The 21,997-nt window shown below is 39.9% G+C and overlaps 1 protein-coding gene across 3 annotated transcripts in view; it reads left to right on the forward strand.

The window, feature by feature from the left end:
- The window catches only part of VAV3 (vav guanine nucleotide exchange factor 3), a 203,619-nt gene that overhangs the window by 125,823 nt on the left and 55,799 nt on the right, over positions 1-21,997 (forward strand). For all 3 annotated transcript variants that reach the window (XM_075422241.1, XM_075422242.1, XM_075422243.1), the window contains exon 19: positions 1,443-1,488. In XM_075422241.1, coding sequence (XP_075278356.1) covers positions 1,443-1,488 — 46 coding nt within the window. The remainder of the gene's footprint in view (positions 1-1,442; positions 1,489-21,997) is intronic.

Genomic DNA, 21,997 nt, shown 5'->3' on the forward strand with positions numbered 1-21,997 from the left:
ACTTGAGCATAGATATGAGGATCTGTCATTTTAGAAAACATGGATTTAGATTTCATGCTAGTAGTGTAATAAAATCTGCTGGTACTGCAATACATTTAAGGGCATTGAGCCTGTTTTCATACAGCTCAAGAATTATTTCCTTAAAATTGTTTTCCGTTCAGTCCTTTAGTGTATATGCCTTAAGTTGTCACAGAATTATTGTATTTTTTTTTCCTTCAGTTAAACATTTCTGTGTCTTCCTTCATGCTTGCTTTTCCCACTCCTGCCCCTTTCCCTCTCTTGTGCAAATCTGCAGTTACTCACCACGCTGCATCAATCCTTATCAGCAATACAGCCTCCATTTTCAAAAAATAACTAGGATGTAATTAAGCCTTTTGTTCTTATTTAGTACTACCACTTTCATTATAGCAGCAGTTTTAAATTTTTCTTCTTTCCACTGCAAATGAAACAAAACTTGTATCCTTTGAGTTGTGGGGTACAGAGAGAGTATGTCCAAAGACTCAAGAGTCTGAAAGCTGTTTTTAAACCAAGCTTTTCATTTTGCCAGCTTGCTATGGGGCTTAGTAATTTGGCTGTGCCTCAGGTTACTGCTTCTGGCTTGCCTTGGTGTGTGTCCTGCATCAGCTTGTATCAACTACAAGTAAACTGGAGCAACCTAATTGTTCCCTTTTGTTATGCAACATGCTTCTTCTCTGCTTGGTTTGATTAAAAAATAAATAGATGCATGAACCTTCATGCAAGCTACCAGTTCAAATAAGTTTGCAACAGCAGATCAGTAGTTCACATATTATTTCACACTGATTTTCAGGGATCCTTATTAAGTGTCTTGGAGTATAAAATACATTTTTATTTTTTTTTTTTTTTTTCCAGAAAGTCTCAGTCTTGTCAGAGTTTCTGATTTCACACAGCTCTGGCTCATCCAAATTTAAAAGAGGGAGGCAAGTTACAAGTATGTTTAAGTACTTGCCTAGAAATCAAGAAAATTAAGAATTACGTAGGAAATTCTAGCTACCTTAAGTACAAAGTAGGAACAGTGAAAGTTTCTACCTTATTAAAGTAAGGCAAGCAGCTTTTGTGTTTGTGGACATTATCTGTGTGAGATAATGCCAAACTGCGTATTTTTCCACTATCCTATTCATAAATGGTTAAAAAATAAATTTCTCCTTGGTGTCAAAAGATGTTGATGTATGAACAAACCTTCTGTGGACTAAGAATCTTTTAAGCTTAGTGTCAGAAAAAATGGGATATATGAAAAAACTGTGTTAGTAAGAATATTTTTTCGAAGTATGATTTTTCTACAAGATAAAGATCATTGAGGTGGTTGGGGGAAATAACTTCAGAAAACCAGCTTTGCCTAGTAGATTGTGGGAAGGAAAGAAGTGCAACGTGTCTAGATGAAAACATGTTTGTTCATATCCTTGATTTGTATTTTTGCTATGCAGAAACGAACAAATGGAATTAGAAGAAACTCTAGACATGTGGACCCAGGTTTGTGTCATGACTTTTTAATAGTGAAACATTAAATAAAAAGAGCAAAAAAGTTGTAACTCACTTTGTCAAGCTGCATTACGAATGCTATTGCAATGCGTGCAATGTTGAGAACTAGCTTTGTTGCTAAAGTTACGGAGGTCTAAAGCAAATTGCCTTGTGATTTCAAAGATAAGGTCAGCTGATTGAATGCTAATTTATTTTCCTTGTTTTTTTAAACAGTGCTTCAGTTCTATCTGAACAACAAAATGTCTCTGGGCTTTCGGTTAACATGACCCACCCTACTGCACTCTGCAGTTTTAAAAGAAATAACTAAGTGATGAAAAGCAGACAGTTGCTTGTAAAGCTTTGGTTCAGATCTGCAAAGTTGTGGGTATTCTCAACTCTCTTAACTGTAGTGGTGCTCAGTGCTTAGCTATGTGGAATATGAGTTGGTCTTCTAGAAGGTATAAACCAATTGTAGCTTTATGTAGAATTTCAAAGTGATTTTATTCTTTCTGTTAGATTATAGTAGATATTTTGTGGAATCATGGCAGCAGCAGCCCTTAAGAAAATTAGATGCTTGCTATAGACTGTGCACTCAAGTGGGTGAACATTTCCTCTGGAGACCCATTATGTGTCTGTATAAAATACTCAATAGTTTTCAGTGTAACTGATATTTTTAGTGTCATTTTTTACTGTAATTACTTTTCTGTCCTTTATGCTTCTTGTGTAGTTTAATTACTGGAGATTTGTTATGCAGATATTCTTTGCAGTAAAACTAAGCTGTGGATTATTAAGTATGTCTAGGTGTGGACACCTGAGAATAGTTGGAGTCAAACATTAAACAGGATGGCAATAGAGTTGCTATACACCACATTACAGAGCTAAGCACTTTTCAGAAAGTAGGAATGCTGGTCATGCGACTAGCAATTGCAGCTGTCTTGGCTCTGAAAGTCTGAGTGTTGTAACTAGCTGAAGCAGACCACACCTTTCTTACTCATGTGCCTTAGACATGTTTTGGAACACGTATTGTCACTTTGTTCCCTCTAGCAAAAAAAATTTCTTCATGATACTCATAAATTGTTCTGTGTGTTGTTGACTGAAGTCATTAAAGACAAAAGAAAATAATGCACACCCTGTAACTTAGAAAATTAATACAGTCGGGAGGGGGGGGAAGAGCAAGAATATTAATTAAATAATGCAGAAGAGGGTGAGAATATTTTTTTCTAAGTGGGACTGTTTCAGTTCTTCCCTTTTGGTGATGTATGTTGCAGTGAAGTGTAATGTGTGCTTGCAGAATAGTCCTTGTAGGTCCAGATCTTTAAACCTAGCAGTCTCATGTAGACTTCTAAAAGGTTAAGTAATTTAGCTTTGAGAACCTTTTGAATATACTGGTGGTTTTACTTGCTGTTGAAGTCTGATAGAAGTATTTACATGATCTTTATATACAAGGATACTTTAAAATTAGTTTTTACTGAAGACTAAGTACTGTTCAGATCACCAGAGTCACTGACTTAGATGTTTAAAAGCTGTGTGAAACCAATGCCTAAAATATGGTCCTGGTCCCCTCTACTCAGTCCATTTACCTACACCGAAAAGTTCTTTGAGTTGCTGGAGTGGTCTTACTGAGTAAACCTCTTGGTCCCTGTTATATTTTTGAAAGCCTGTAGAAATGCAGAATATCTGCATTATGTTTAGGTCCTTTTATTAGAGATACTGTTACAGAAGACTAGCTTACAGAATTGCTTCTGACTTTATACATTTTTTTAATAAATAATAAAAATGATATTACATACTAATGTACTCTGTACATCTACTTTGTCAGTTTTCAAATGAAGTGAGCTTTTTTATTTTCGTTTTGTCAGCATATGCATTCTGAGTCCTGCTGTAACTTGGAGGAGATAGCTTTTAAAGACATGAATGTCTGGTAAAGTCTTGGCATCTCTTTTGCATATTCGAAGTAATATTGCTCGTCAGATTCCATGTTGGCTAGAGAGAAGATACTATCCAGAGAGAAGCACTTGTAAGAGACCAGTTATTTCAGGCATACATTACTGCATTGATCGTAAGAGCTTTTCAAGAACACTGGATTATAAATCTCTTGAAATCCTAGCATCATGGTGCTCTTCTTGCTGAGAGAGGTAGTCAGTCAAGGATGAGATTTAAATCTCATTCTGCTGTCTTTTTTTTTTTTGTTCAAGTTCGCTGCCCAGACTGGTTTGTCTTCAGGAGGTTTAATATGCTGCCACTACCTGTGTTGCATGTTATGGTGTTGAAGCATGGGTACTAGTTTAGGAAAGCAGGCATTTACTGCGAATCAATAACAGGCACCTGCAGTGTCTAAATATTGATGGAGTTTGATATCAGCAGTAAATAAAATTATTTTGGGCTGCAAGTCTTTTAGCACATACTTTTAAACGTTATATTCCATCTTGTCTCTTTCTGTTGTCTGTCTTTGGCTATTTTAGTAAAGAATAATGAATGTGGGAGGCATAGCATAGTCAAGTTGATGCGTTGTGCTTCTCTTTGTATCCTTATTAGAGCCAAATTCAACTTTTACTGACACAGCTTAGTCTTCAGTGAAAAACCATTTAAATTTGCTGAGAAGTACTGTGAGTAGAAGGATGGTCTGAACAAAACAATGGGAGGATACTGGATTATAATATCTCTTGTCTTCTCCTGGTAAAGCTCATTAATGCAGGAATCTATGTAGCTGAAGTACCCTTAAAGCAATAAGTTGTTCATGACTTTGTTTTTCTTTGAAGTTTGGTTTAAAGTTTTGACAGTGACAGTTTCCTTCTTGTCACAATTGAGTGATTAAGTCACTTAATCACTATCAAGGATATTTGCAAGATATTATTTTAATAAGAATTTATAAAATGTGATGTAACAAAATTTGTTGGCAGGGTTCACTCTATTACTTATCAAATAAATGGAATACAAAATCGAGGTAGGATTGAGGTAGAATGGTTTATACAAAGATTGAAAGAAAAAAAAGGGATAAGGGAGATCCTCCTGTTGAGTCACAAGGTTCGGCATGGACTCCCTTGCTTTCTAAACTCTTTTCTCAGGAGCCTAGGTGTGTCTGGATCCAGACTTAGTCTCAGACCACAACGGTTTAGGTCTAAAGGATATGTCTAGCAGCAATTTAAGGTTTGTTCACGGTGAGAGAGAGAGAATCAAAGGAATTGAGCAGTAATTAATCATCAGTTAACTTAGCATTTACAAAGTGATTAAAAAGAATTCACTACAATCACAATATTATGATTTGAATTGATACACGGACAATATGCATAGATAAAGGTGCCTGGTAAAGTTCCCCTTGAGTTCAGTGAAGTACTCACTTTAAATGATTTTCCTCAACGGGTGAGGATCAATCCTCACGGAGTGAGGAATCCCTGTAGTTCAGTCCAGGTGCTGTCAGTGATGGTAACTTTTGTCTTCAGAGGGAGATACTGGGCACAGCCTGCTGTGGTCCAGAAGAGCTCAAAGGGCCTATCTTGGTAACACTGTTTATGGGGTCTGAAGATCATTGACTTTGGTCAGTAAATTTTCATCCTGGCCACAATTTAGGTTGGTAATTACTGGAATACTCAAAATTGCAGCAACGCTGGTACCGATCCACTGAAGTTACGATCCAGGTAGGTTATGTTCCAAGGCTGACTGATAATTCCTACTCTTGTTCCCCATCTTGGCCAGGCAACCAGGGCTCCTGGTACAGTCAATGCTATTCCTGACCTTAGCCATGCCAGAGTTCCTGGTGCAGTCAAGGGGCGCTTAACTGCCAAACTCATTGCACAAAGGCTAAGACTTGACCGGAATTCCCCAGTTCATAAAGCAGTTCAGGAGGGGGGGGAAGAGCTGTTCCACCACACTCCTCAAGATTAACTTTGTGCTGAATAAGAAGGAAAAGTAGAAGGAAAAGTAATTAGTGGATGATGAGGCAGAGAAATTCCTGGGAAACTGAAACTGAAATATGTGCAGAAACTGTAGGAAAAAAAAATTGGTAGAAACTGTACAAGTGAGGAATAAATTGTAAGGCAAAAGAAAATGACTTTATCTTTTCTTTGTGCTGTGCACTATGTCTTCAACTTGTGGTCCAGTTGCAGATAGCTGCCTGAATGGGTCCAAGTTTTAGAGGAGACAGGTTTTTTAGATAACCTTTCGTTGGATTAATCAGCGGATAATAAAGGCCGTTGAGAGAATTAGCCTGTAAATGCATGTGCATCTAAAAAGCTTGGAAAACTTTGGTGTAGAGTTTGCATTTACTCTGGAACATGATTCTGCTTAAATGTGTTTGAGAAGGGATTAGATTGGTGTCAGTTTTTGCCTAGGATGGGCATATAGAGTGATAATTATATAACATTTTTAAACTTGTATAAGGAACGTCATGAAAACTTTTATGCCTGTGTTTAAGCATGCAATTCGCACTATTGGCTTAAATGACAAATGGGCCATTTGTACGTAAGAATGAATTAAGGCTTTATGTTTTCTTGCGAAGGATAATGAAATTTGATGTTTTTAATAGAAAGAATTTTTTATATATTTTAATAAGAGCAAAATTTACTTTGTCAGCTATTGGAATAATACAGTGTATGTTTGATATCATTTTATTTTTTAGCGGTATAAAGAGTCTAAATGCAATAGATTCAGAGCTCTGTTTTTTAAACTAGTTTTCCCCTAAACACTGCTGCTAATATAAACATTGAAACTTTAATCTCTGAAAGTGTGAAAGTGTATTTCATGTCAGGAGGATAAACATGGTAAAAATAGAACACTAGAAGCCCTATATTCAAAATTCATTACAGATTAAACTGAAAATCTGATCTGTGAAAGAACGCCACTGATCATGTTCCGACTTCTTAAATAGCTGATTTCTTTATAAGCATGGATTAAAGCTTAGAAAATCTTGGTTCTGAACTGAGGGACAGAACCAACAAGTCCTCTCCCTTTAAAGAAAGTAAAATATTGGCCGAGGTTTTCGGGGCGGGGGACAGACACGACACGGGGGAACCCAATTAACAAGTAATGTATGCAGCTCAATAGCTTGGGCAAAGCTATTTTTCAGCCTGGGAGTTCAAAGTTCAAACAGTAGTTTTAAGAAGAGACATTTGTATTTCTGGTTGGTGTCTGGTCCACACTTGCTTTGTGAAGCAATCCTGTGATACTGATTTTACATAGTTCATAAAGAAAAGGATGTGAAGAGAATAACTGGGTTTATGGCCTGAAGCATATATGTTAAAAAAAAAAATTATTCAGGGAGAAGTACAGCATTGGAGGCATGTTTATTTAATTAGACATAGTGGGAAATGAGCTACTGTGTGCTTCATATTTTGTTGAAATTGGATTGTGGAATCTTTTAACTAGGTTGTGTTAGTGTTATATGTTTGATTACTAAGCAGTGGAACTATTCAAATGTTTGTGTGTTGTGGTAATGACTGCATCTCGTCTTCATAGTAAAAATCAGGGGATAGTGTAATACTGGCAGTTTAAATTTCTTTTTCAGTTTAGAATGAGTTAGATGAGACTGTGAGATATTTCAACAAATTCTGACACAGTGTGCTTGGTGATATGCAAGTCTAACTCTGATTTCCATTTCAGTGCCACTCCAACCATATGCCCAGCCAAAGGCAAAATCTGGCCCAAATTCAAATGCTGGGATGTCCCAACCTGCAGATAATTCTTTGTCAAGCATGTAGTTGTAATAGATAAAACTACGGTCTTCAAATGAGAATTAGAAGCATATGTCTCATTTTCTTGTCTTACGAACTATCCAGGCAAGTCCTTGGTAGTCCTGATGGACTGTTGTCTTTCTTGTTTAGCCCAGTATAGAGAGTACCAAATTTCATGGGTAAGAAAGGATCACCTTCTGCAACATGAAGCTGAGTGCTGAAAAACTGGCATTCAGGAGTTTATTTCCCCATTTCAGCAATGATGGCAGTTACCTATGATTCTGCCTGGATCTCTGGTGGCCTGTTACTAACTGGCTGTTGATGTCATTGTTAAGAACAAGAATTTATCTTAGTTTTAAGCCACAGAAAAAAGTCTACAAAAAAAAAAAAAAAAAGCCAGTATTAAACAAGCCCCCAGTATTTCGTTTTCTCATGAGAACTGAGGAGCAGACTGATGTCCTTAATAGTGTCTCCTTATTATGACTATCTTCATCAAGATGGATTAGATCAAGGTAGCCTTTTTTCCTTTAGTAAAGGAGTTTCTGTGTGTAGAATCGAGAAATATATTGATAGGTGTTTTGCTGAGACATTCAGTAATGTTACTTAAGTATTTTTCCTGTCAATAAAATGTAGGAGTGAATAGCAGTCCGCTTTTGACAGTTCTTGTCTTTTCTTTGAGACTGAGTAGAGCAAACCATTACAGCCCATTTGTTTCTGCATCTTCCCTCAGGACTTTGCTCAGAGTCCCACAGGCTTATTTCTTTGTCTGTTAAATATCTATGAAAAGCTTCTGGGTGAGTTGACGTGACAGCATGAACTGAAGTACTAGAGTATACATAGAACATTCTTTTCAGCTGTCGATACTGTTTACATTGAACATAACCATAGGTTTTAGTGGCTGGTCAAGATGAATGTGTACATGAAAGAGCAGCTGATTGTAAGTTAAATTGGGAAAGTGTGAAGGAATACTGGAGGAAAGAGAAATGTTTCAGAAAACTTCCTCGATTGAAGATTTTGTTGTTTGACAAGTTGAAGGACTTTGCCACTGCTTACTGGTATGGGATAACCTAATAAGGTTCATAGTAGCAAAACATCTGTCACATCCTGTAACTGACCAGGACTCTTGGAGACTTGCAGCATGCAGGCTAACCAGAGTGACCTGCTTTTTTATGTACTTTTGATTTAGTTTTTGCAGTTTCCTATTATAGATAAAAATGCAGCCTGTGGCTTAAAAAATGTGGCCTATATGGCTTTTAAAAAAAAAAAAAAGAGAGAAGTTACTATTGTAGAGACTTGAAGGAACTCAAACGTCTGCTTCTCTTGGAAGGCAACTGTGTCTAATAATTAACATATATACCAAGGTATATATAGTTTTGCATGTTTTCGCTAGAGATGATTCTGTAACGTTTGTGGAGTGTTAGATTTGTGAAGTAGTTAAAGACTTCTCTACATGGTAATGTATTAAGCTACAGAACTGAAAATGAGCTTTGATTATACATGTATATAACACATATGCTTAACTTTTTGGGGGAGTGTGTTGGATTTCGGTTGCTTTTTCATTCTCTACACAGCATCTAAACACTTTGTTCAAGGTGCATATAAAGTATACAGTGCATGTCTCCAGGAATCTGTGTGAACCAGGTAAATCACAGGTAAGAACTGGTTTAATAGGGCAGCTAAGAGCACGCTTGCTGCAGAAGGAATACTCTGTAGCAGGATGGAGGCAGTACTGCCTGCTCACGTGCAGTATCATTCTGAATGTTCTGCAGTCCTTCAAGGACTTGGATTGCAGCTGTAACCTGACCAGCTCTTCATATTGATAGACATGTTTTATGTCATGTGGCTGGGACAGTTGTTGGGGTTTGAGACCAGAGTCATTGAATTTCTTTGTGGTCACCACGTTCTCAGGAGCAGTTAATGGGATAGCTTCCTCCAGCTGGACCTCAGCAACAGTGAATTCAGACATATACTGAATTGTGTGACCTGATTTGTTGAGATCAAATTATCGCACATATTTATTAAAAAATACATATTACATTCAGAGTCTTTGCCTTTTTTACTACAGCGCTAATGCTGTGTGCTGAGCTATTGTTGCTTCCCAAAATAACGAATTCATCTTTGTTGTGATACAAGACAGAACATGTTTAATGCTTTCCACCAAGAAATTTTCCACTAACGCATTTCTAGAAGGCAAAGCAGAGTTTGGTCTTCCAATGAAGCATTTCAAATGCAGTTGAATGGATTTTATTTGGGTGGTTATATTTTAAATTAAAATTATTTTTACATTCCTGTTGGGGAGAGGTGTTTTGAAAGGTGCCTGTCCCTTTGGCATCTCAGCAGTGAGCTAACATTCAGAGAATAATATAGCCTTTAGCCTTTTCTTTTAATTAAACATCAGAAGACCCAGATGCCAAAGGGTGTAATACATTTATTTTGTCAAACTCTTTCATCCTTGTATGGTTGGATTGCAAGATAAGTTTGTAGATGAGTAGTTTAGGCTCTTTTGTCTTATTGGATGTGTTTTTGGAACAGTCTCTATATCTTGAGCAGCTAACATTTTATTTTTCTCGTAGAGAAATAATGGAACTTAATATGTGCCTGGCATGTATTAGCGTAATTTTTAAGGTGAGGTGGATTTAAAGTCCTACAGTATCTATCTTTTTCTGCATAAACCACTTTGAACATGGACTGTTCTAAGCAAAACTAAGTCACTGTTTACAGATAACTACAAAGAAGTTGGCAGGCAGAAAAAAGGAAAAGATTAAGGTAAAAGTAGATAAAATGGGCATACAAGTATGATCAATAAAACAAAACATATACTGTTTTGCGTTTTACACACACACAAAAAGTACAGCACTATTTAAAAATAAAGACAAAAAAAGAGGAAAAGGCAAGTGCAGAAATCACACTGCCCAAAGGTGCCTTTAGTTACCATAGCAAATAGAAGGGAATTGCATAGTATTTTGCTGAATTTTATTAGGACTTATAAATCTCTTCTTCATCTTGGAGTACTGCATTTACCCATCTATTTTCGTATCTGATTTTAATCTTCAGGGTACTGTCATTCTCAGAAGGTAAAACAAAGACAATAAGGCAATGAATGATTAAAAATAGTTGAAAGTTACTGAATTTTAACAGTACTCTAAAGCATATGGCTTCTTTTTTTGTGGCTCACTTATTTAACTAAATCTGTATTTGATCATTACTTCAAAGAAATTCTCACACAAAGAATTTGGGAAACATTGTGAAACGGAAATCAGCTATCCCATGGGAGAAAAAAGACTGCTGAAAATTCACAGAAGAGAAGCTCCCAGAACTGCCTCTGCCTTCTGCCTGAGGAAGAAGGGATCAGAGACAAGAGCCTGAGAAACTGATGCTGCTTTTCAGGAGAGTTTTTAATCTGCTCACTTCTTTTAGCTTCCCAGAGAAGAGAACAATGAGGCTGAGTTAGACTGCAGACCAAGCTAGCCCAGGATCACTTTTTCAACAGCGGCCAATTACATGGATGCTTAAGGATAGAATATGGGGTAGGATGTTGTGGTACTTCCCCCAGTACTTTGTGTTTTCGTTTCTTAGCTCCTGATTTTTCTTCCACATGTTTTCATTACCACTTTTTTAACCAATTTAAAAGCTTGGTGTTCACAACTTCTTTTAACTGTTACTGTCATAATTAGTTGTGTGGATAAAATACTTCTTTTTGCTTGTTTTAAATCTGCTGCCTATTACTTTGATGTCTCGTATTTTTTGAATTAAGAAGGTGAATGATAAATGAAGAAATAATACATACTATTTCTCTGGGCTCTGTCTCTATGCCACACGAGCTGTCTGTCATACTCCTCCAGTCATCTGTCTTCCAGCCTGAAGAGCCATTATCTGCTTAATCCTTCTGATACAGAAGCCTTTCTGTATGTCTGACCATCCTGTTTGCTTGTCTGCATACTTCAGAAAGTCTAAAAGTGGTCAGTCTTTGTAATTCTGTGGTCTGCTGAGAGAAATTTCTTAGCATTGGCACACCGCAGAATTAGATTATGATCCTAAAGAACTGATTTTAAAGAATACTGAACAATTACTCTGAGATCTGTTGACTGTATGATGGTAGCTGTGTTAGAGTCCATCATGATGTATGAATATTCAACCCATGTTACTTTGTAGTTAAGTTGCATCTTACATGAAGTTACGACCAAATGACCTCCAGAGGTTCCTCCAGACAAAGTTATTCTGTGATTTGTAATCCTATTGCACACGCGCTTCAGCTCATGAAATCTTCCCTTCAGTTCTTTGCAAGTAATGTTCTTTTTAAAGAAACAATTTTGCACCTTCTGTAAGACTTAATCCACTTTTATTCCCATTTCAATACTGCTTACTAGTTTTTTCAACAATGTAAGTCCAAGCATGAATTTCTTTGCGTTGCCCTTTTGGAAACCACCTTCTTTTTGAAAAAAAAAAAATTTTACTGTCTCAACCTTCTACTTCCTGTCCCTTTGCTGCTTGTTTATCTGAGCAGAACTTCTCCTCTTATATTGTGAAAACTGGAAGAGAGCCTCAGAGTGAGTCCTGTTCATATTATTTTGCTAATCCTTATTAGTATATAATCTCAATCCCCATGTTCATTGTCTACCTCAGAGAACTCTAAACAATGTCCCCAATTTTCCTTTAAAAAGTATTTTTAGTCTTTACATTATATTTATCCATATATTTGCAATTTCTGTTCTTATCGTAGGCTTTACCAATCTGCTTTGTACAAACATCAGATATCCATGTTGGGACATCTACTGATTACAACTGAGATGCTTTAAAACATTACTTTCACACTTAACCTATTTCTATGGTATTGAGAGTGTTTTAAGAAACACGTCGCAGGTCACAATTAAACAACTCGGCAATTTCATATTTTAATTTATTTAGTATTTAGTCTTTCTAAGTAGTGACAGTATAAAAATTGATGTGATGAAATTTTCAGTAGAATCAGTTCATTCAACCCAGTTTTATCCCCTTGATGTTGTTTATCCAGGAAAAAAGGTAAGGTGCCTAAGGGATTCAGTGAAAGCACTCGAGTTCAGCACTCATTGCTGGTCTTACTGACCTCCAGATAAATGGAAGACATGTTGAGTCTCACACTTTTCATAACTTGGATCTCTTATGCTTTAGTGTGTAACAGGGAATTAAATAGTAGCTTTGTTGTCCCATACCTTGAAAACTTGCCTCAGTTCTACTAACGTTGGAAGTTATTCTTTAACCAGCCCATTTGGAATAGGAGATGTGGGGAGAGGAGAGAGCATGAGGCATTATGTCTTTTAGTTCAGATGATAAAGCAGCATATTTAGTGTTCTTGGATTTTTTCCTTACTTGGTTTTGACAGCAACAAATCACATGAAATGTAACAACAAAAGCTGCATGTATGGAGCACAGCTTTCTTTCCAGAATAACAACACCTCTGGCAATAGCAGTCTTCTTGCATCTAGCAGCGATCACTTTAGTACAGTGGAATTCACTTAATGCCACTACATCTTCTACAATCTAGATGTTGGTTGTTTTTTTTTTTTCCAAGACCCTACAGGTTGCTCTATAGTCGTCGTTATCCCCTCCCCCCTTCTTTGCTTGATCATGGGGAGAAGAGAGGATAAATAAGGCAAGGCTCAAAAGGAAAAGAGTATGAGACTTAATGATGGAGACTTAAATCTCTGACTGCACTTGTGCGTTGTGTGCTGGTTTTGTTACTTGTCCGTTTCTGGTGATATTGATTTAAATCGTGTATTGTACATCGCTCTGCACGTGGCGCAGGCATCTGAGAAACATCGAATGATCAGCTAAGCTCAAGGACCTGGTGCTGGGATTTAAGTGGGTAGTATTCCGGGGAGAAAGAACCTACTCGGGGTGTTCTGCTTGTGTCAGTTTGATCTCTGGCAGTTCTTTAATGTAACTATAGGCTGCTGCCAAAAGGTGTGGTGCTTTTTCCCACCCAGGTGTTCCCTCACTGCCCTTTCGTTTGAACCTGTTGATCATCTGGTCACAGGGCTAAGTTGCTTCAGTGCGGTAGTGGAGAACGGGTGATGGGAGATGGCGGTGGTGGCAGCAGCGATGGGGAAATAAGTGATTTTCTTTCTGGTTTGGTTGCTGAACTAGCTCAGTCCTGAGGCTGCACAGTTAGTTGGGGGTGTGACAGAAGACACTCATCCTGGGTTAGATGGAGAATCAACCCATGTCTTTTATTGTTTGCAGGTATGGTTTATGTCCTGACAATTTACCACTGTTTGCTGGAGTATATAATCCACATTTAGACTGGAAACAGAAAATAGAAGGAGAACCTTCACTACTGGGAAGATAATTGTGTGAGGGTTTTCTTGGGAGGAGGGAAAGAAACAAAAAAAGTTTTAAAGTGGAGCCTCGTTATTATAGCAGGACTGATGTCTTGACAGGGGACTGGACTTGATTCCCATCTTTGTTGGCTATGGTAATTTCTCAAGAACCTCTTGATTTTGCAAGAGAGACCAAGTACTCTTGGAAGATTTTATTGTATGTTTTCATTTTTATCTTTAAAATAATACCCTTTTAGTGCTTATTATTTATTCCTGATGTGATCCGTCTTCAGGTTAAGAACTTATTATATGTAAACCTAGAAAATTAATTTCTTAATTTTAAAAATTTGTACTAAAAATTGAAAATATTTTTCTTTGATAAGAAGGGAAGGAGTTTGCAGAAACTTCAGTGCATCACAATAGTACATAATTTTTGATAAGCTAATCCTGCTGGTAAAGGAAGGATAACTTCTAAATGAAGACAGTGTGAGCAGATGATACGTAAGATATACGTATATTTTATAGTCAGTGGGTACTTAAAACATGGTCTGAATGTCTGTGTATAGATATATCAGCTGAATGGTGCTAGGGATACTAGAAATTCATGGAAAAGTTGGAGGTAACACAAAATATTATGCCTTTTGGATGTCCTAGAAGTTATTTTCATAGATTGCCAATGCTTCAAATGTGTGAAGTATGCAGCATAAAAACCAAATCAAAAGTATATATTATTTATGGATAAATAATTTTAACTACATTGCAGTAACAGTGAATGTAGTCATCCTTTTTTACTTTAACATAAATATTTTGTAATCAGAGCAAATTTTATTCTTTTCCTGAAGAAAGTTATTCGCTGTAACCAGTACAAACTAGAAATTAGTAGGCATACTTTTTGAAAGCATGTTTGTTTCAGCCAAAGCGACAGTGTCTTTTCATTGCTTAATATAGTGCCGTAATTCTTGGCATCTACAGATGCTTCCATGCGAAGATGGTCTATAACGGCCTGAAATTTTTTTGCATGTAAGTTGAGAACTGTAAGTTGAGAAGTTACAGGTATCTGCTATAATGAGGGTAGGAGCCACAGATAAGAAAAATTACTTGCAGAGGAAGAGATCACATGAGTGTTTAACTTAAAAAGCCTGAAGGATTATGTAGCATTACGAAGAGGGTGCATGCAGGCAAGATTATTCTGTCAGTTGCTAGACCCTGCCTGCTTTGAGAGGCACCAGCCACTTTACCTTCATGTTATGTAATAATTTAAAATTCCTCTCTTGCTGGAGAATTTATTTCTTGTAAGTAGCAGAAATGGAGAGTAAGGTCTTTTCTCTTACAGGCAGATGGTATTAGTCAATAATGGGCACAAAAGAAATTTCATGAAAGATAACTTTCATTTTTGCAATGCTTGATCAATAATATCTCAGCACATTTTCAGCAATGCATGTATTTAAATTTTGTTTGACACTTGTGAAAGACTCTAGGTGTCATAGGTGTGCATTTTCATTGGTTATATTGTGCACAGTTATCTTCCTGTCTGTGATTACTATTTTAGCGTACTGTATCTATACGCTGAAGCGTATAGTGCAGTCAGCAGGATGACTAATTTCATATGTGCTTAATAGACTTGTTGAAATGTGTGCTTTCAGGCACATTGCAGGTGAGATTTGATGATCATATTCTTAGTGCAGTATATTTATTTTTTAGAAAGGACAAAGTTTATGTTTGTTTATACTTAATTGACCAAGTTCTTTTCCAAATTATTCAGTCTGTGAGTGCTCAACAACAGAAAAATGCCTCGGTCCTGTAGAAAATTCTTGACATTTCACAGTATGAAATCCAGTTCTCAAAGTGTGGCTTTTGTTCTCAAGCCTTTTTCCTGTTACTGCTTGCTGCAGAATCATCCCTGAGCAGGCGGAAAATAGTACTAAAATGTAGGTCAAAGTAGTTACTTCTGTGAAATAATGGATTTTTATCTTCCAAGATTTGTCCCTGTTTTTCAGAGCCTTTTGCTGCATGTAATCTACTATTGTCTGGACACACCTTCATAGCTCCTCTATAGTATCTGCCCAATTTAAGTTGCTAGCTCCTCAGGGCAGGTACTTGTTTGAACAAATACACATTCTAGAGTGAGATGCTTGTCTATGGCACCACATTAAAAGATGTGATAATTAACACTGTTTAATTTTCATTCCTTGTGCTTTTATAAAAGCAGAACCTCGTGCACCACACTCTTGAATTCGTATGCGAAAACTCTAGTTTGCTCAATTTTCAAGAAAGTAATGAAGCTTCTTAGTTTTGAGGCAATGTTATTTTTAAAATTTAAATCCCCAATTCACCTACTAGACTACATTCAAATGATGAAATTTCATTACTTTGTCAAAACAAATGAAAACTGTATTTTTTGAAACTTGATTATTCTTCATTGTTTAGACACATAAATCATTTAGCACTCAACGGTTTCTAATGTTTGTTCAAAGTGCTGAGATTCTTCCCAATCTAGACAATTCCGAAATCACTTACTCTCACAAAGATAGCTGCCTGTGTCACTGCAAGTAAGTGCTAGTTGTCTGAATAAGCATTTGAAGTTAAAATTGTACAGAACATGAGAGCTTGTCCTTAACACTTGTTTGGAGGAAGACATGCTATGAAAGGGAAACCAAGGTCTGTCAGTGAAAGAAAAAGATTTTTCACTCTTAATTTGTCACAAAATGAATGTGGCTATGACCATTACAAAGTCAGTGACCTTCCTAGCTCTCTGCTGCTTTCTTTCATTGCACTCCTGGTGAGAGCCTTCTTTTTTCGACAGAGAACAAACTGCAGATATCAAAGTTTTAAATGCCAAGTACCTGGTTTTGATTATAAATACTAAGACGTGATGTTGGAATTGCACGTGAAATTTCTATTATTTTAAACATCCTTTCTTGCATTTCAATCAACAGTTATCCATCTAGGGCCTGTCCAGATTTTGTAAATTAATGTGCTAATGTTTCTGTGTCAAGCTTAAAAAAAAAATATTTTAAAAAAAATTTGACAAGTGCAACTGGAGCTAGTGATACTTGGTCTTTCCGGTACTTGGTACTTGACTTTCTGAAAATGGGTCCTTTATTGCTGCAGTTACATATGGATGTACAAAACCAAATGTATGTATTTTAAGACTGTGTTTGAATGATGCATAGGACAGCTTCTGAAAGTGTTTGCTGTGTGAACAGGAATGAGTTGGCATTTGTATGTCAGTAGTTTCTTTCCACAGTGTACTGAACTAATTTTCAGATTGCTTTTGCTCTGTTGTAACATTTTGTCCCGACTTCCCAAGATCTTCATAGTTTCTTTTCCTTCTGTTTTGTGAAACAAAAAAAAAATTTGAACCTGAGGAGTGAATCTGTGAGAGTTGTGAGCAGAACCACCCTTAAGGGCATGAGACACAGATGGTCATCTAAATAGTGGTAGGTTAATTCCCTTCCCAAAAGGCAGCCCTTATGGCTTTCTCAATTTTAAAAACAAAGCTGTTCAGAAGCATTTCTGCAGTACCTGTTTTTTCTTGCACAGAGGCAAGCTTCCAGATTCTTTAAAATAAATATCATGATGTGCCAAATGTCCCAATTAGGCTTGGCCTTGAGTTGGAAGACCTGAAAACTTGCTGCTACTGAGAGGGGGCTGTGCACCTCAGTGAGTGTCCATGTTCCCATGTTGCTAATTTTACTAATGCTGCTCCTGTTGTCACCAGGCATAAAGAAAGAGCTATCCTCAAATATCTTTGCTGAAAAAAAACATTTCATCTAAGTCAAATACTGATGTTCGGAGCAGGGGAAGATATCTGTTTGTCTATGCGTCATTCTTTAGACAGAACAAACTAATGTAAAAAAAAAAGTTGTTATAGTTTGGCTGTGGCTGGCAACAAAAGGGCCACGTGGCCGCTCTGCCCCCCCCCCCCCCCCCCCCGGCTGGGGTGGGGAGGAGAATGGAAAAAAACAGGCAAAAACTGGTGGGTCGGGATAAGGGCAGTTTAACAAAACAGCAAACAAAGGGAACAGTAACAACAACAATACAGATAAGGAGAATATACAACACAAACCACACAACCCAGAGAGCCACTCTCACCGCACGCGCCACGCACACTCCCGAGCTGCGACTGCCTTCCTGCTGCCCAGCTCCCCCCAGCCAGCACCCAGCATGACAGCACATGGTATGGAATACCCTGTTCTGTGCGTCCAGGTTGGGTCAGCCCACCCGGCTGTGTTCCCTCCTGGTTTCTGATGAAAAATTAACCCTGTCCTGGCCAAACCCAGGACATTATCCACCCCTTATTCCATACCATCTATGTCATGCCCAGATCCCCCATTGTCCAGCTGATCACCAGCACTTCTCCTGTCTCTAGATATCATTCCCTTAGTCTATGGATCATCACTCTAAAGTGTCTGTTGAGCTCATTTAATCCATGACTTGGGGCTCCATCTGTCGTAATGGTGTTCCGTGGCAGGAGAGGTGATGTGTGGTGATGGGCGGTCACTTGCTGCATCTGGAGCTCACAGTCTGCAGGAGATGTTGATCTTGATGAAGTTGCTGGGTGCCAGTTGTTGAAAAAACCAGGTCCAGTTCCATCATCACTGTGCTCTGCTAGGTTTTCAGCAAAAAGTCCATCCTTCTTTAATCTGGACGATTCTTACTATGCTACTACTGGTCTAACATATAACAATTATAACAGTGATAACAGACAGTGACAAGGTTATTTAACAATTAAATTTATACAATGTATCTATGGACTATTGTCCCCCAAAATCAAATCCCCGTTAGGTACACATCGGACTTGCCCATCGTTCTGCATTACCCACCACGTACACCCAGGTGCTTGAGCAAAAGCAATCCCGCGGACGGGCTTGCCTTTGCCCGAGGCAGGACTAACCGAAACTGTCTTCCCTAACATGTTCTGCATGTGCACTACAGGGACTTTATCCCCTTCTACGGGGCGCTGAGGTTTTAAAGACTGGGCAGGACCAGCCCGGTTGGTGGATCCTCTGGTGTTCACCAACCAGGTGGCCTTTGCTAAATGAGTATCCCAGTTTTTGAAAGTCCCACTCCCCATTGCTCTCAAGGTGGTTTTTAGCAGCCCATTATACTGCTTCATCTTTCCAGAGGCTGGTGCATGGTAGGGGATGTGATACACCCACTCAATACCGTGTTCTTTGGCCCAGGTGTCTATGAGGCTGTTATGAAACTGAGTCCCGTTGTCCGACTCCATTCTTTCAGGAGTGCCATGTTGCCACAGGACTTGTTTTTCAAGGCCCAGGATAGTATTCCAGGCAGTGGCACGGGGCACAGGGTAGGTTTCCAGCCATCTGGTGGTGGCCTCCACCATTGTGAGCACATAGCGCTTGCCTTGGAGGGTTTGTGGCAGTGTGATGTAGTCAATCTGCCAAGCCTCCCCATATTTATATTTTAGCCATCATCCTCCATACCACTGAGGCTTTACCCTCTTGGCTTGCTTGATTGCAGTGCATGTCTCACATTCATGGATGACCTGTGCGATGGTGTCCATGGTCAAGTCCACCCCTCGGTCACGAGCCCATCTGTATGTCATGTCTCTTCCTTGGTGGCCCGAGGTGTCATGGGCCCACGGAGCTATAAGTAGTTCACCTTCGTGTTGCCAGTCTAGATCCACCTGAGCCACTTCAATCTTGGCAGCCTGATCCACCTGGTAGTTGTTTTGATGTTCCTCAGTGGCCCAACTCTTAGGGATGTGGGCGTCCACATGACGGACTTTTACAACCAACCGCTCCAGATGGGCAGCAATATCTTGCCACAATGGGGCAGCCCAGATAGGTTTGCCTCTGCGCTGCCAGTTGTTCTTCTTCCATTGCTGCAGCCACCCCCACAAGGCATTGGCCACCATCCAGGAGTCGGTGTAAAGATAGAGCACTGGCCACTTCTCTCGACTGGCGATGTCTAAAGCCAGCTGGATGGCTTTCACCTCTGCAAACTGGCTTGACTCACCTTCTCCCTCTACAGTTTCTGCGACTTGTCGTGTAGGGCTCCATACAGCAGCCTTCCACCTCCGCTGCTTCCCCACAATATGACAGGACCCATCTGTGAACAGGGCATACTGTTTGTTATCTTCTGGCAGCTTGTTATACAGTGGGGCCTCTTCAGCACGTGTCACCTCCTCCTCTGGCAATACTCCAAAATCTTTTGCCTTCTGGCCAGTCCATGATGACCTCCAGAATCCCTGGGCGACTGGGGTTTCCCATTCGGGCCCGCTGTGTGATCAGCGCGACCCACTTACTCCACGTAGCATCAGTGGCATGATGCGTAGAGGGGACCCTGTCTTTGAACATCCAGCCCAGGACTGGCAATCACGGTGCTAGGAGGAGCTGTGCTTCAGTGCCGACCACTTCTGAAGCAGCTCGAACGCCTTCATATGCTGCCAGAATCTCTTTTTCAGAGGGAGTATAGTGGGCCTCGGATCCTTTATATCCCTGGCTCCAAAATCCTAGGGGTCACCCTTGAGTCTCCCCTGGTGCTTTCTGCCAGAGACTCCAGGTTGGGCCATTCTCCCCGGCTGCAGTGTAGAGCATGTTTTTAACATCTTGCCCTGACCAGACTGGACCAAGGGGTATGGCATGAACTATCTCCCGTTTAATTTGTTCACATGCCTGTCGTTGCTCAGGGCCCCATTCAAAATCATTCTTCTTCCGGGTCACGTGGTACAGAGGACTTACAATCCAGCTGTAATTTGGGATGTGCATCCTCCAAAAACCCACAACACCTAAGAAGGCTTGTGCTTCCTTTTTGCTGGTTGGTGGAGACATAGCTGCTATTTTGTTGACGACATCCACTGGGATTTGACGGCGCCCATCCTGCCATTTTATTCCTGAAAGCTGGATCTCTTGCGCAGGTCCCTTGACTTTACTTCGCTTAATGGCGAAACCGGCTTTCAGAAGGATCTGAACTATTTTCTCCCCTTTCTCAAAAACTTCCTCCACTGTGTCACCCTATACAATGATGTCATCGATGTACTGCACATGTTCTGGAGCTTCACCCTTTTCCAGTGCATTCTGGATTAGTCCATGGCAAATGGTGGGACTGTGTTTCCACCCCTGGGGCAGTCGATGCCAGGTGTACTGGATGCCCCTCCAGGTGAAAGCAAACTGTGGCCTGCACTCTGCTGCCAAAGGGATGGAGAAGAATGCATTAGCGATGTCAATTGTAGCGTACCACTTGGCTGCCTTTGACTCCAGCTGATATTGAAGTTCTAGCATGTCTGGCACGGCAGCACTCGGCGGTGGTGTGACTTCATTCAGGCCACGCAGTCTATTGTCAGTCTCCACTCTCCAGTAGATTTTCTCACTGGCCGTATGGGACTATTAAAGGGTGAGTGAGTTTTGCTGATCACTCCTTGACTCTCCAGCTGCCGGATCAGCTGATGAATGGGGATAAGGGAGTCTCGGTTAGTGCGATACTGTCGCTGGTGCACCGTTGTGGTCGCGATTGGCACCTGTTGTTCTTAAACCCTCAGCAACCCCACAACGGAAGGATCCTCCAAGAGATCAGGCAAAATGGACAGCTGTTTAATTTCTTCCATCTCCAAAGCAGCTATGCCAAAAGCCCACCAATACCTTTTGGGGTTCTTGAAATACCCTCTCCTGACATAGTCTATACCGAGGATGCACGGAGCCTCAGAGCCAGTCATAATGGGGTGCTTCTGCCACTCCTGCCCAGTGAGGCTCACTTCAGCCTCCAATACAGTCAGCTCTTGGGACCCCCCTGTCACTCCAGAAATGCAAATGGACTCTGACCCTTTGAAATCTGATGGCATTAACATACACTGTGCACCAGTGTCCACTAGAGCTTTATACTCTTGTGGATCTGACGTGCCAGGCCATCGAATCCACACTGTCCAATAAACCCGGTTAGGGCCCTTTCCTCCACCTGGCTGGAGGCAGGGCCCCTCTAATCCTGGTGAGAGAATTTGCTGCTCACCTGCTGTAAAAATGACTTGGAGGTCCCTTCCAGAGGACTGGAATCAAGATCAAACTGTCTGCCTGGTCTGGAGAGCTGGCTGCTGAAAAGTGGAGCAGCATTTTTCCTAGCAAAATCCCCTTTTGTGATTGTTTTACCTTGCAGCTCACGCACTCGTGCCTCTAAACTTGAGGTGGGTTTTCCGTCCCCCTTCCTCATGTCCTCTCTGTGGTCACGCGGGTAGAACCACAAGGTGCCCTGTGGTGTATAGCCTCTGTATCCTCTCTCCTGATCAGAGAAATGCTTGCCCCTAATAGCTGAGATGCTGGCCCGTACAGGTGGGGAGTAGGACATATCCTCTTCGAATTGCTGGACCTCCCGGGCCAGTTTCTCCACAGGTAAGATGAGGGAGGAAGAGAGACTTTCTTCATCTTGCCGGAGTCTGACAGCCACCTCATCCACTGTTGATGCCTCTTCACCTTTCCAGTCTACTACTGCCAGTAAGTTGGCATATGAGGATGGTGTGCTCCGTACAAACTTCCTCCACATGGATTGTGAGCACTGGACTTCATCTGAGTCTGTGGGTACCTGCTCATCGTCTGTGTCATA

Source organism: Opisthocomus hoazin, chromosome 6 (assembly GCF_030867145.1).
Source record: "Opisthocomus hoazin isolate bOpiHoa1 chromosome 6, bOpiHoa1.hap1, whole genome shotgun sequence".
In the NCBI taxonomy this organism is placed as follows: Eukaryota; Metazoa; Chordata; class Aves; order Opisthocomiformes; family Opisthocomidae; genus Opisthocomus; species Opisthocomus hoazin.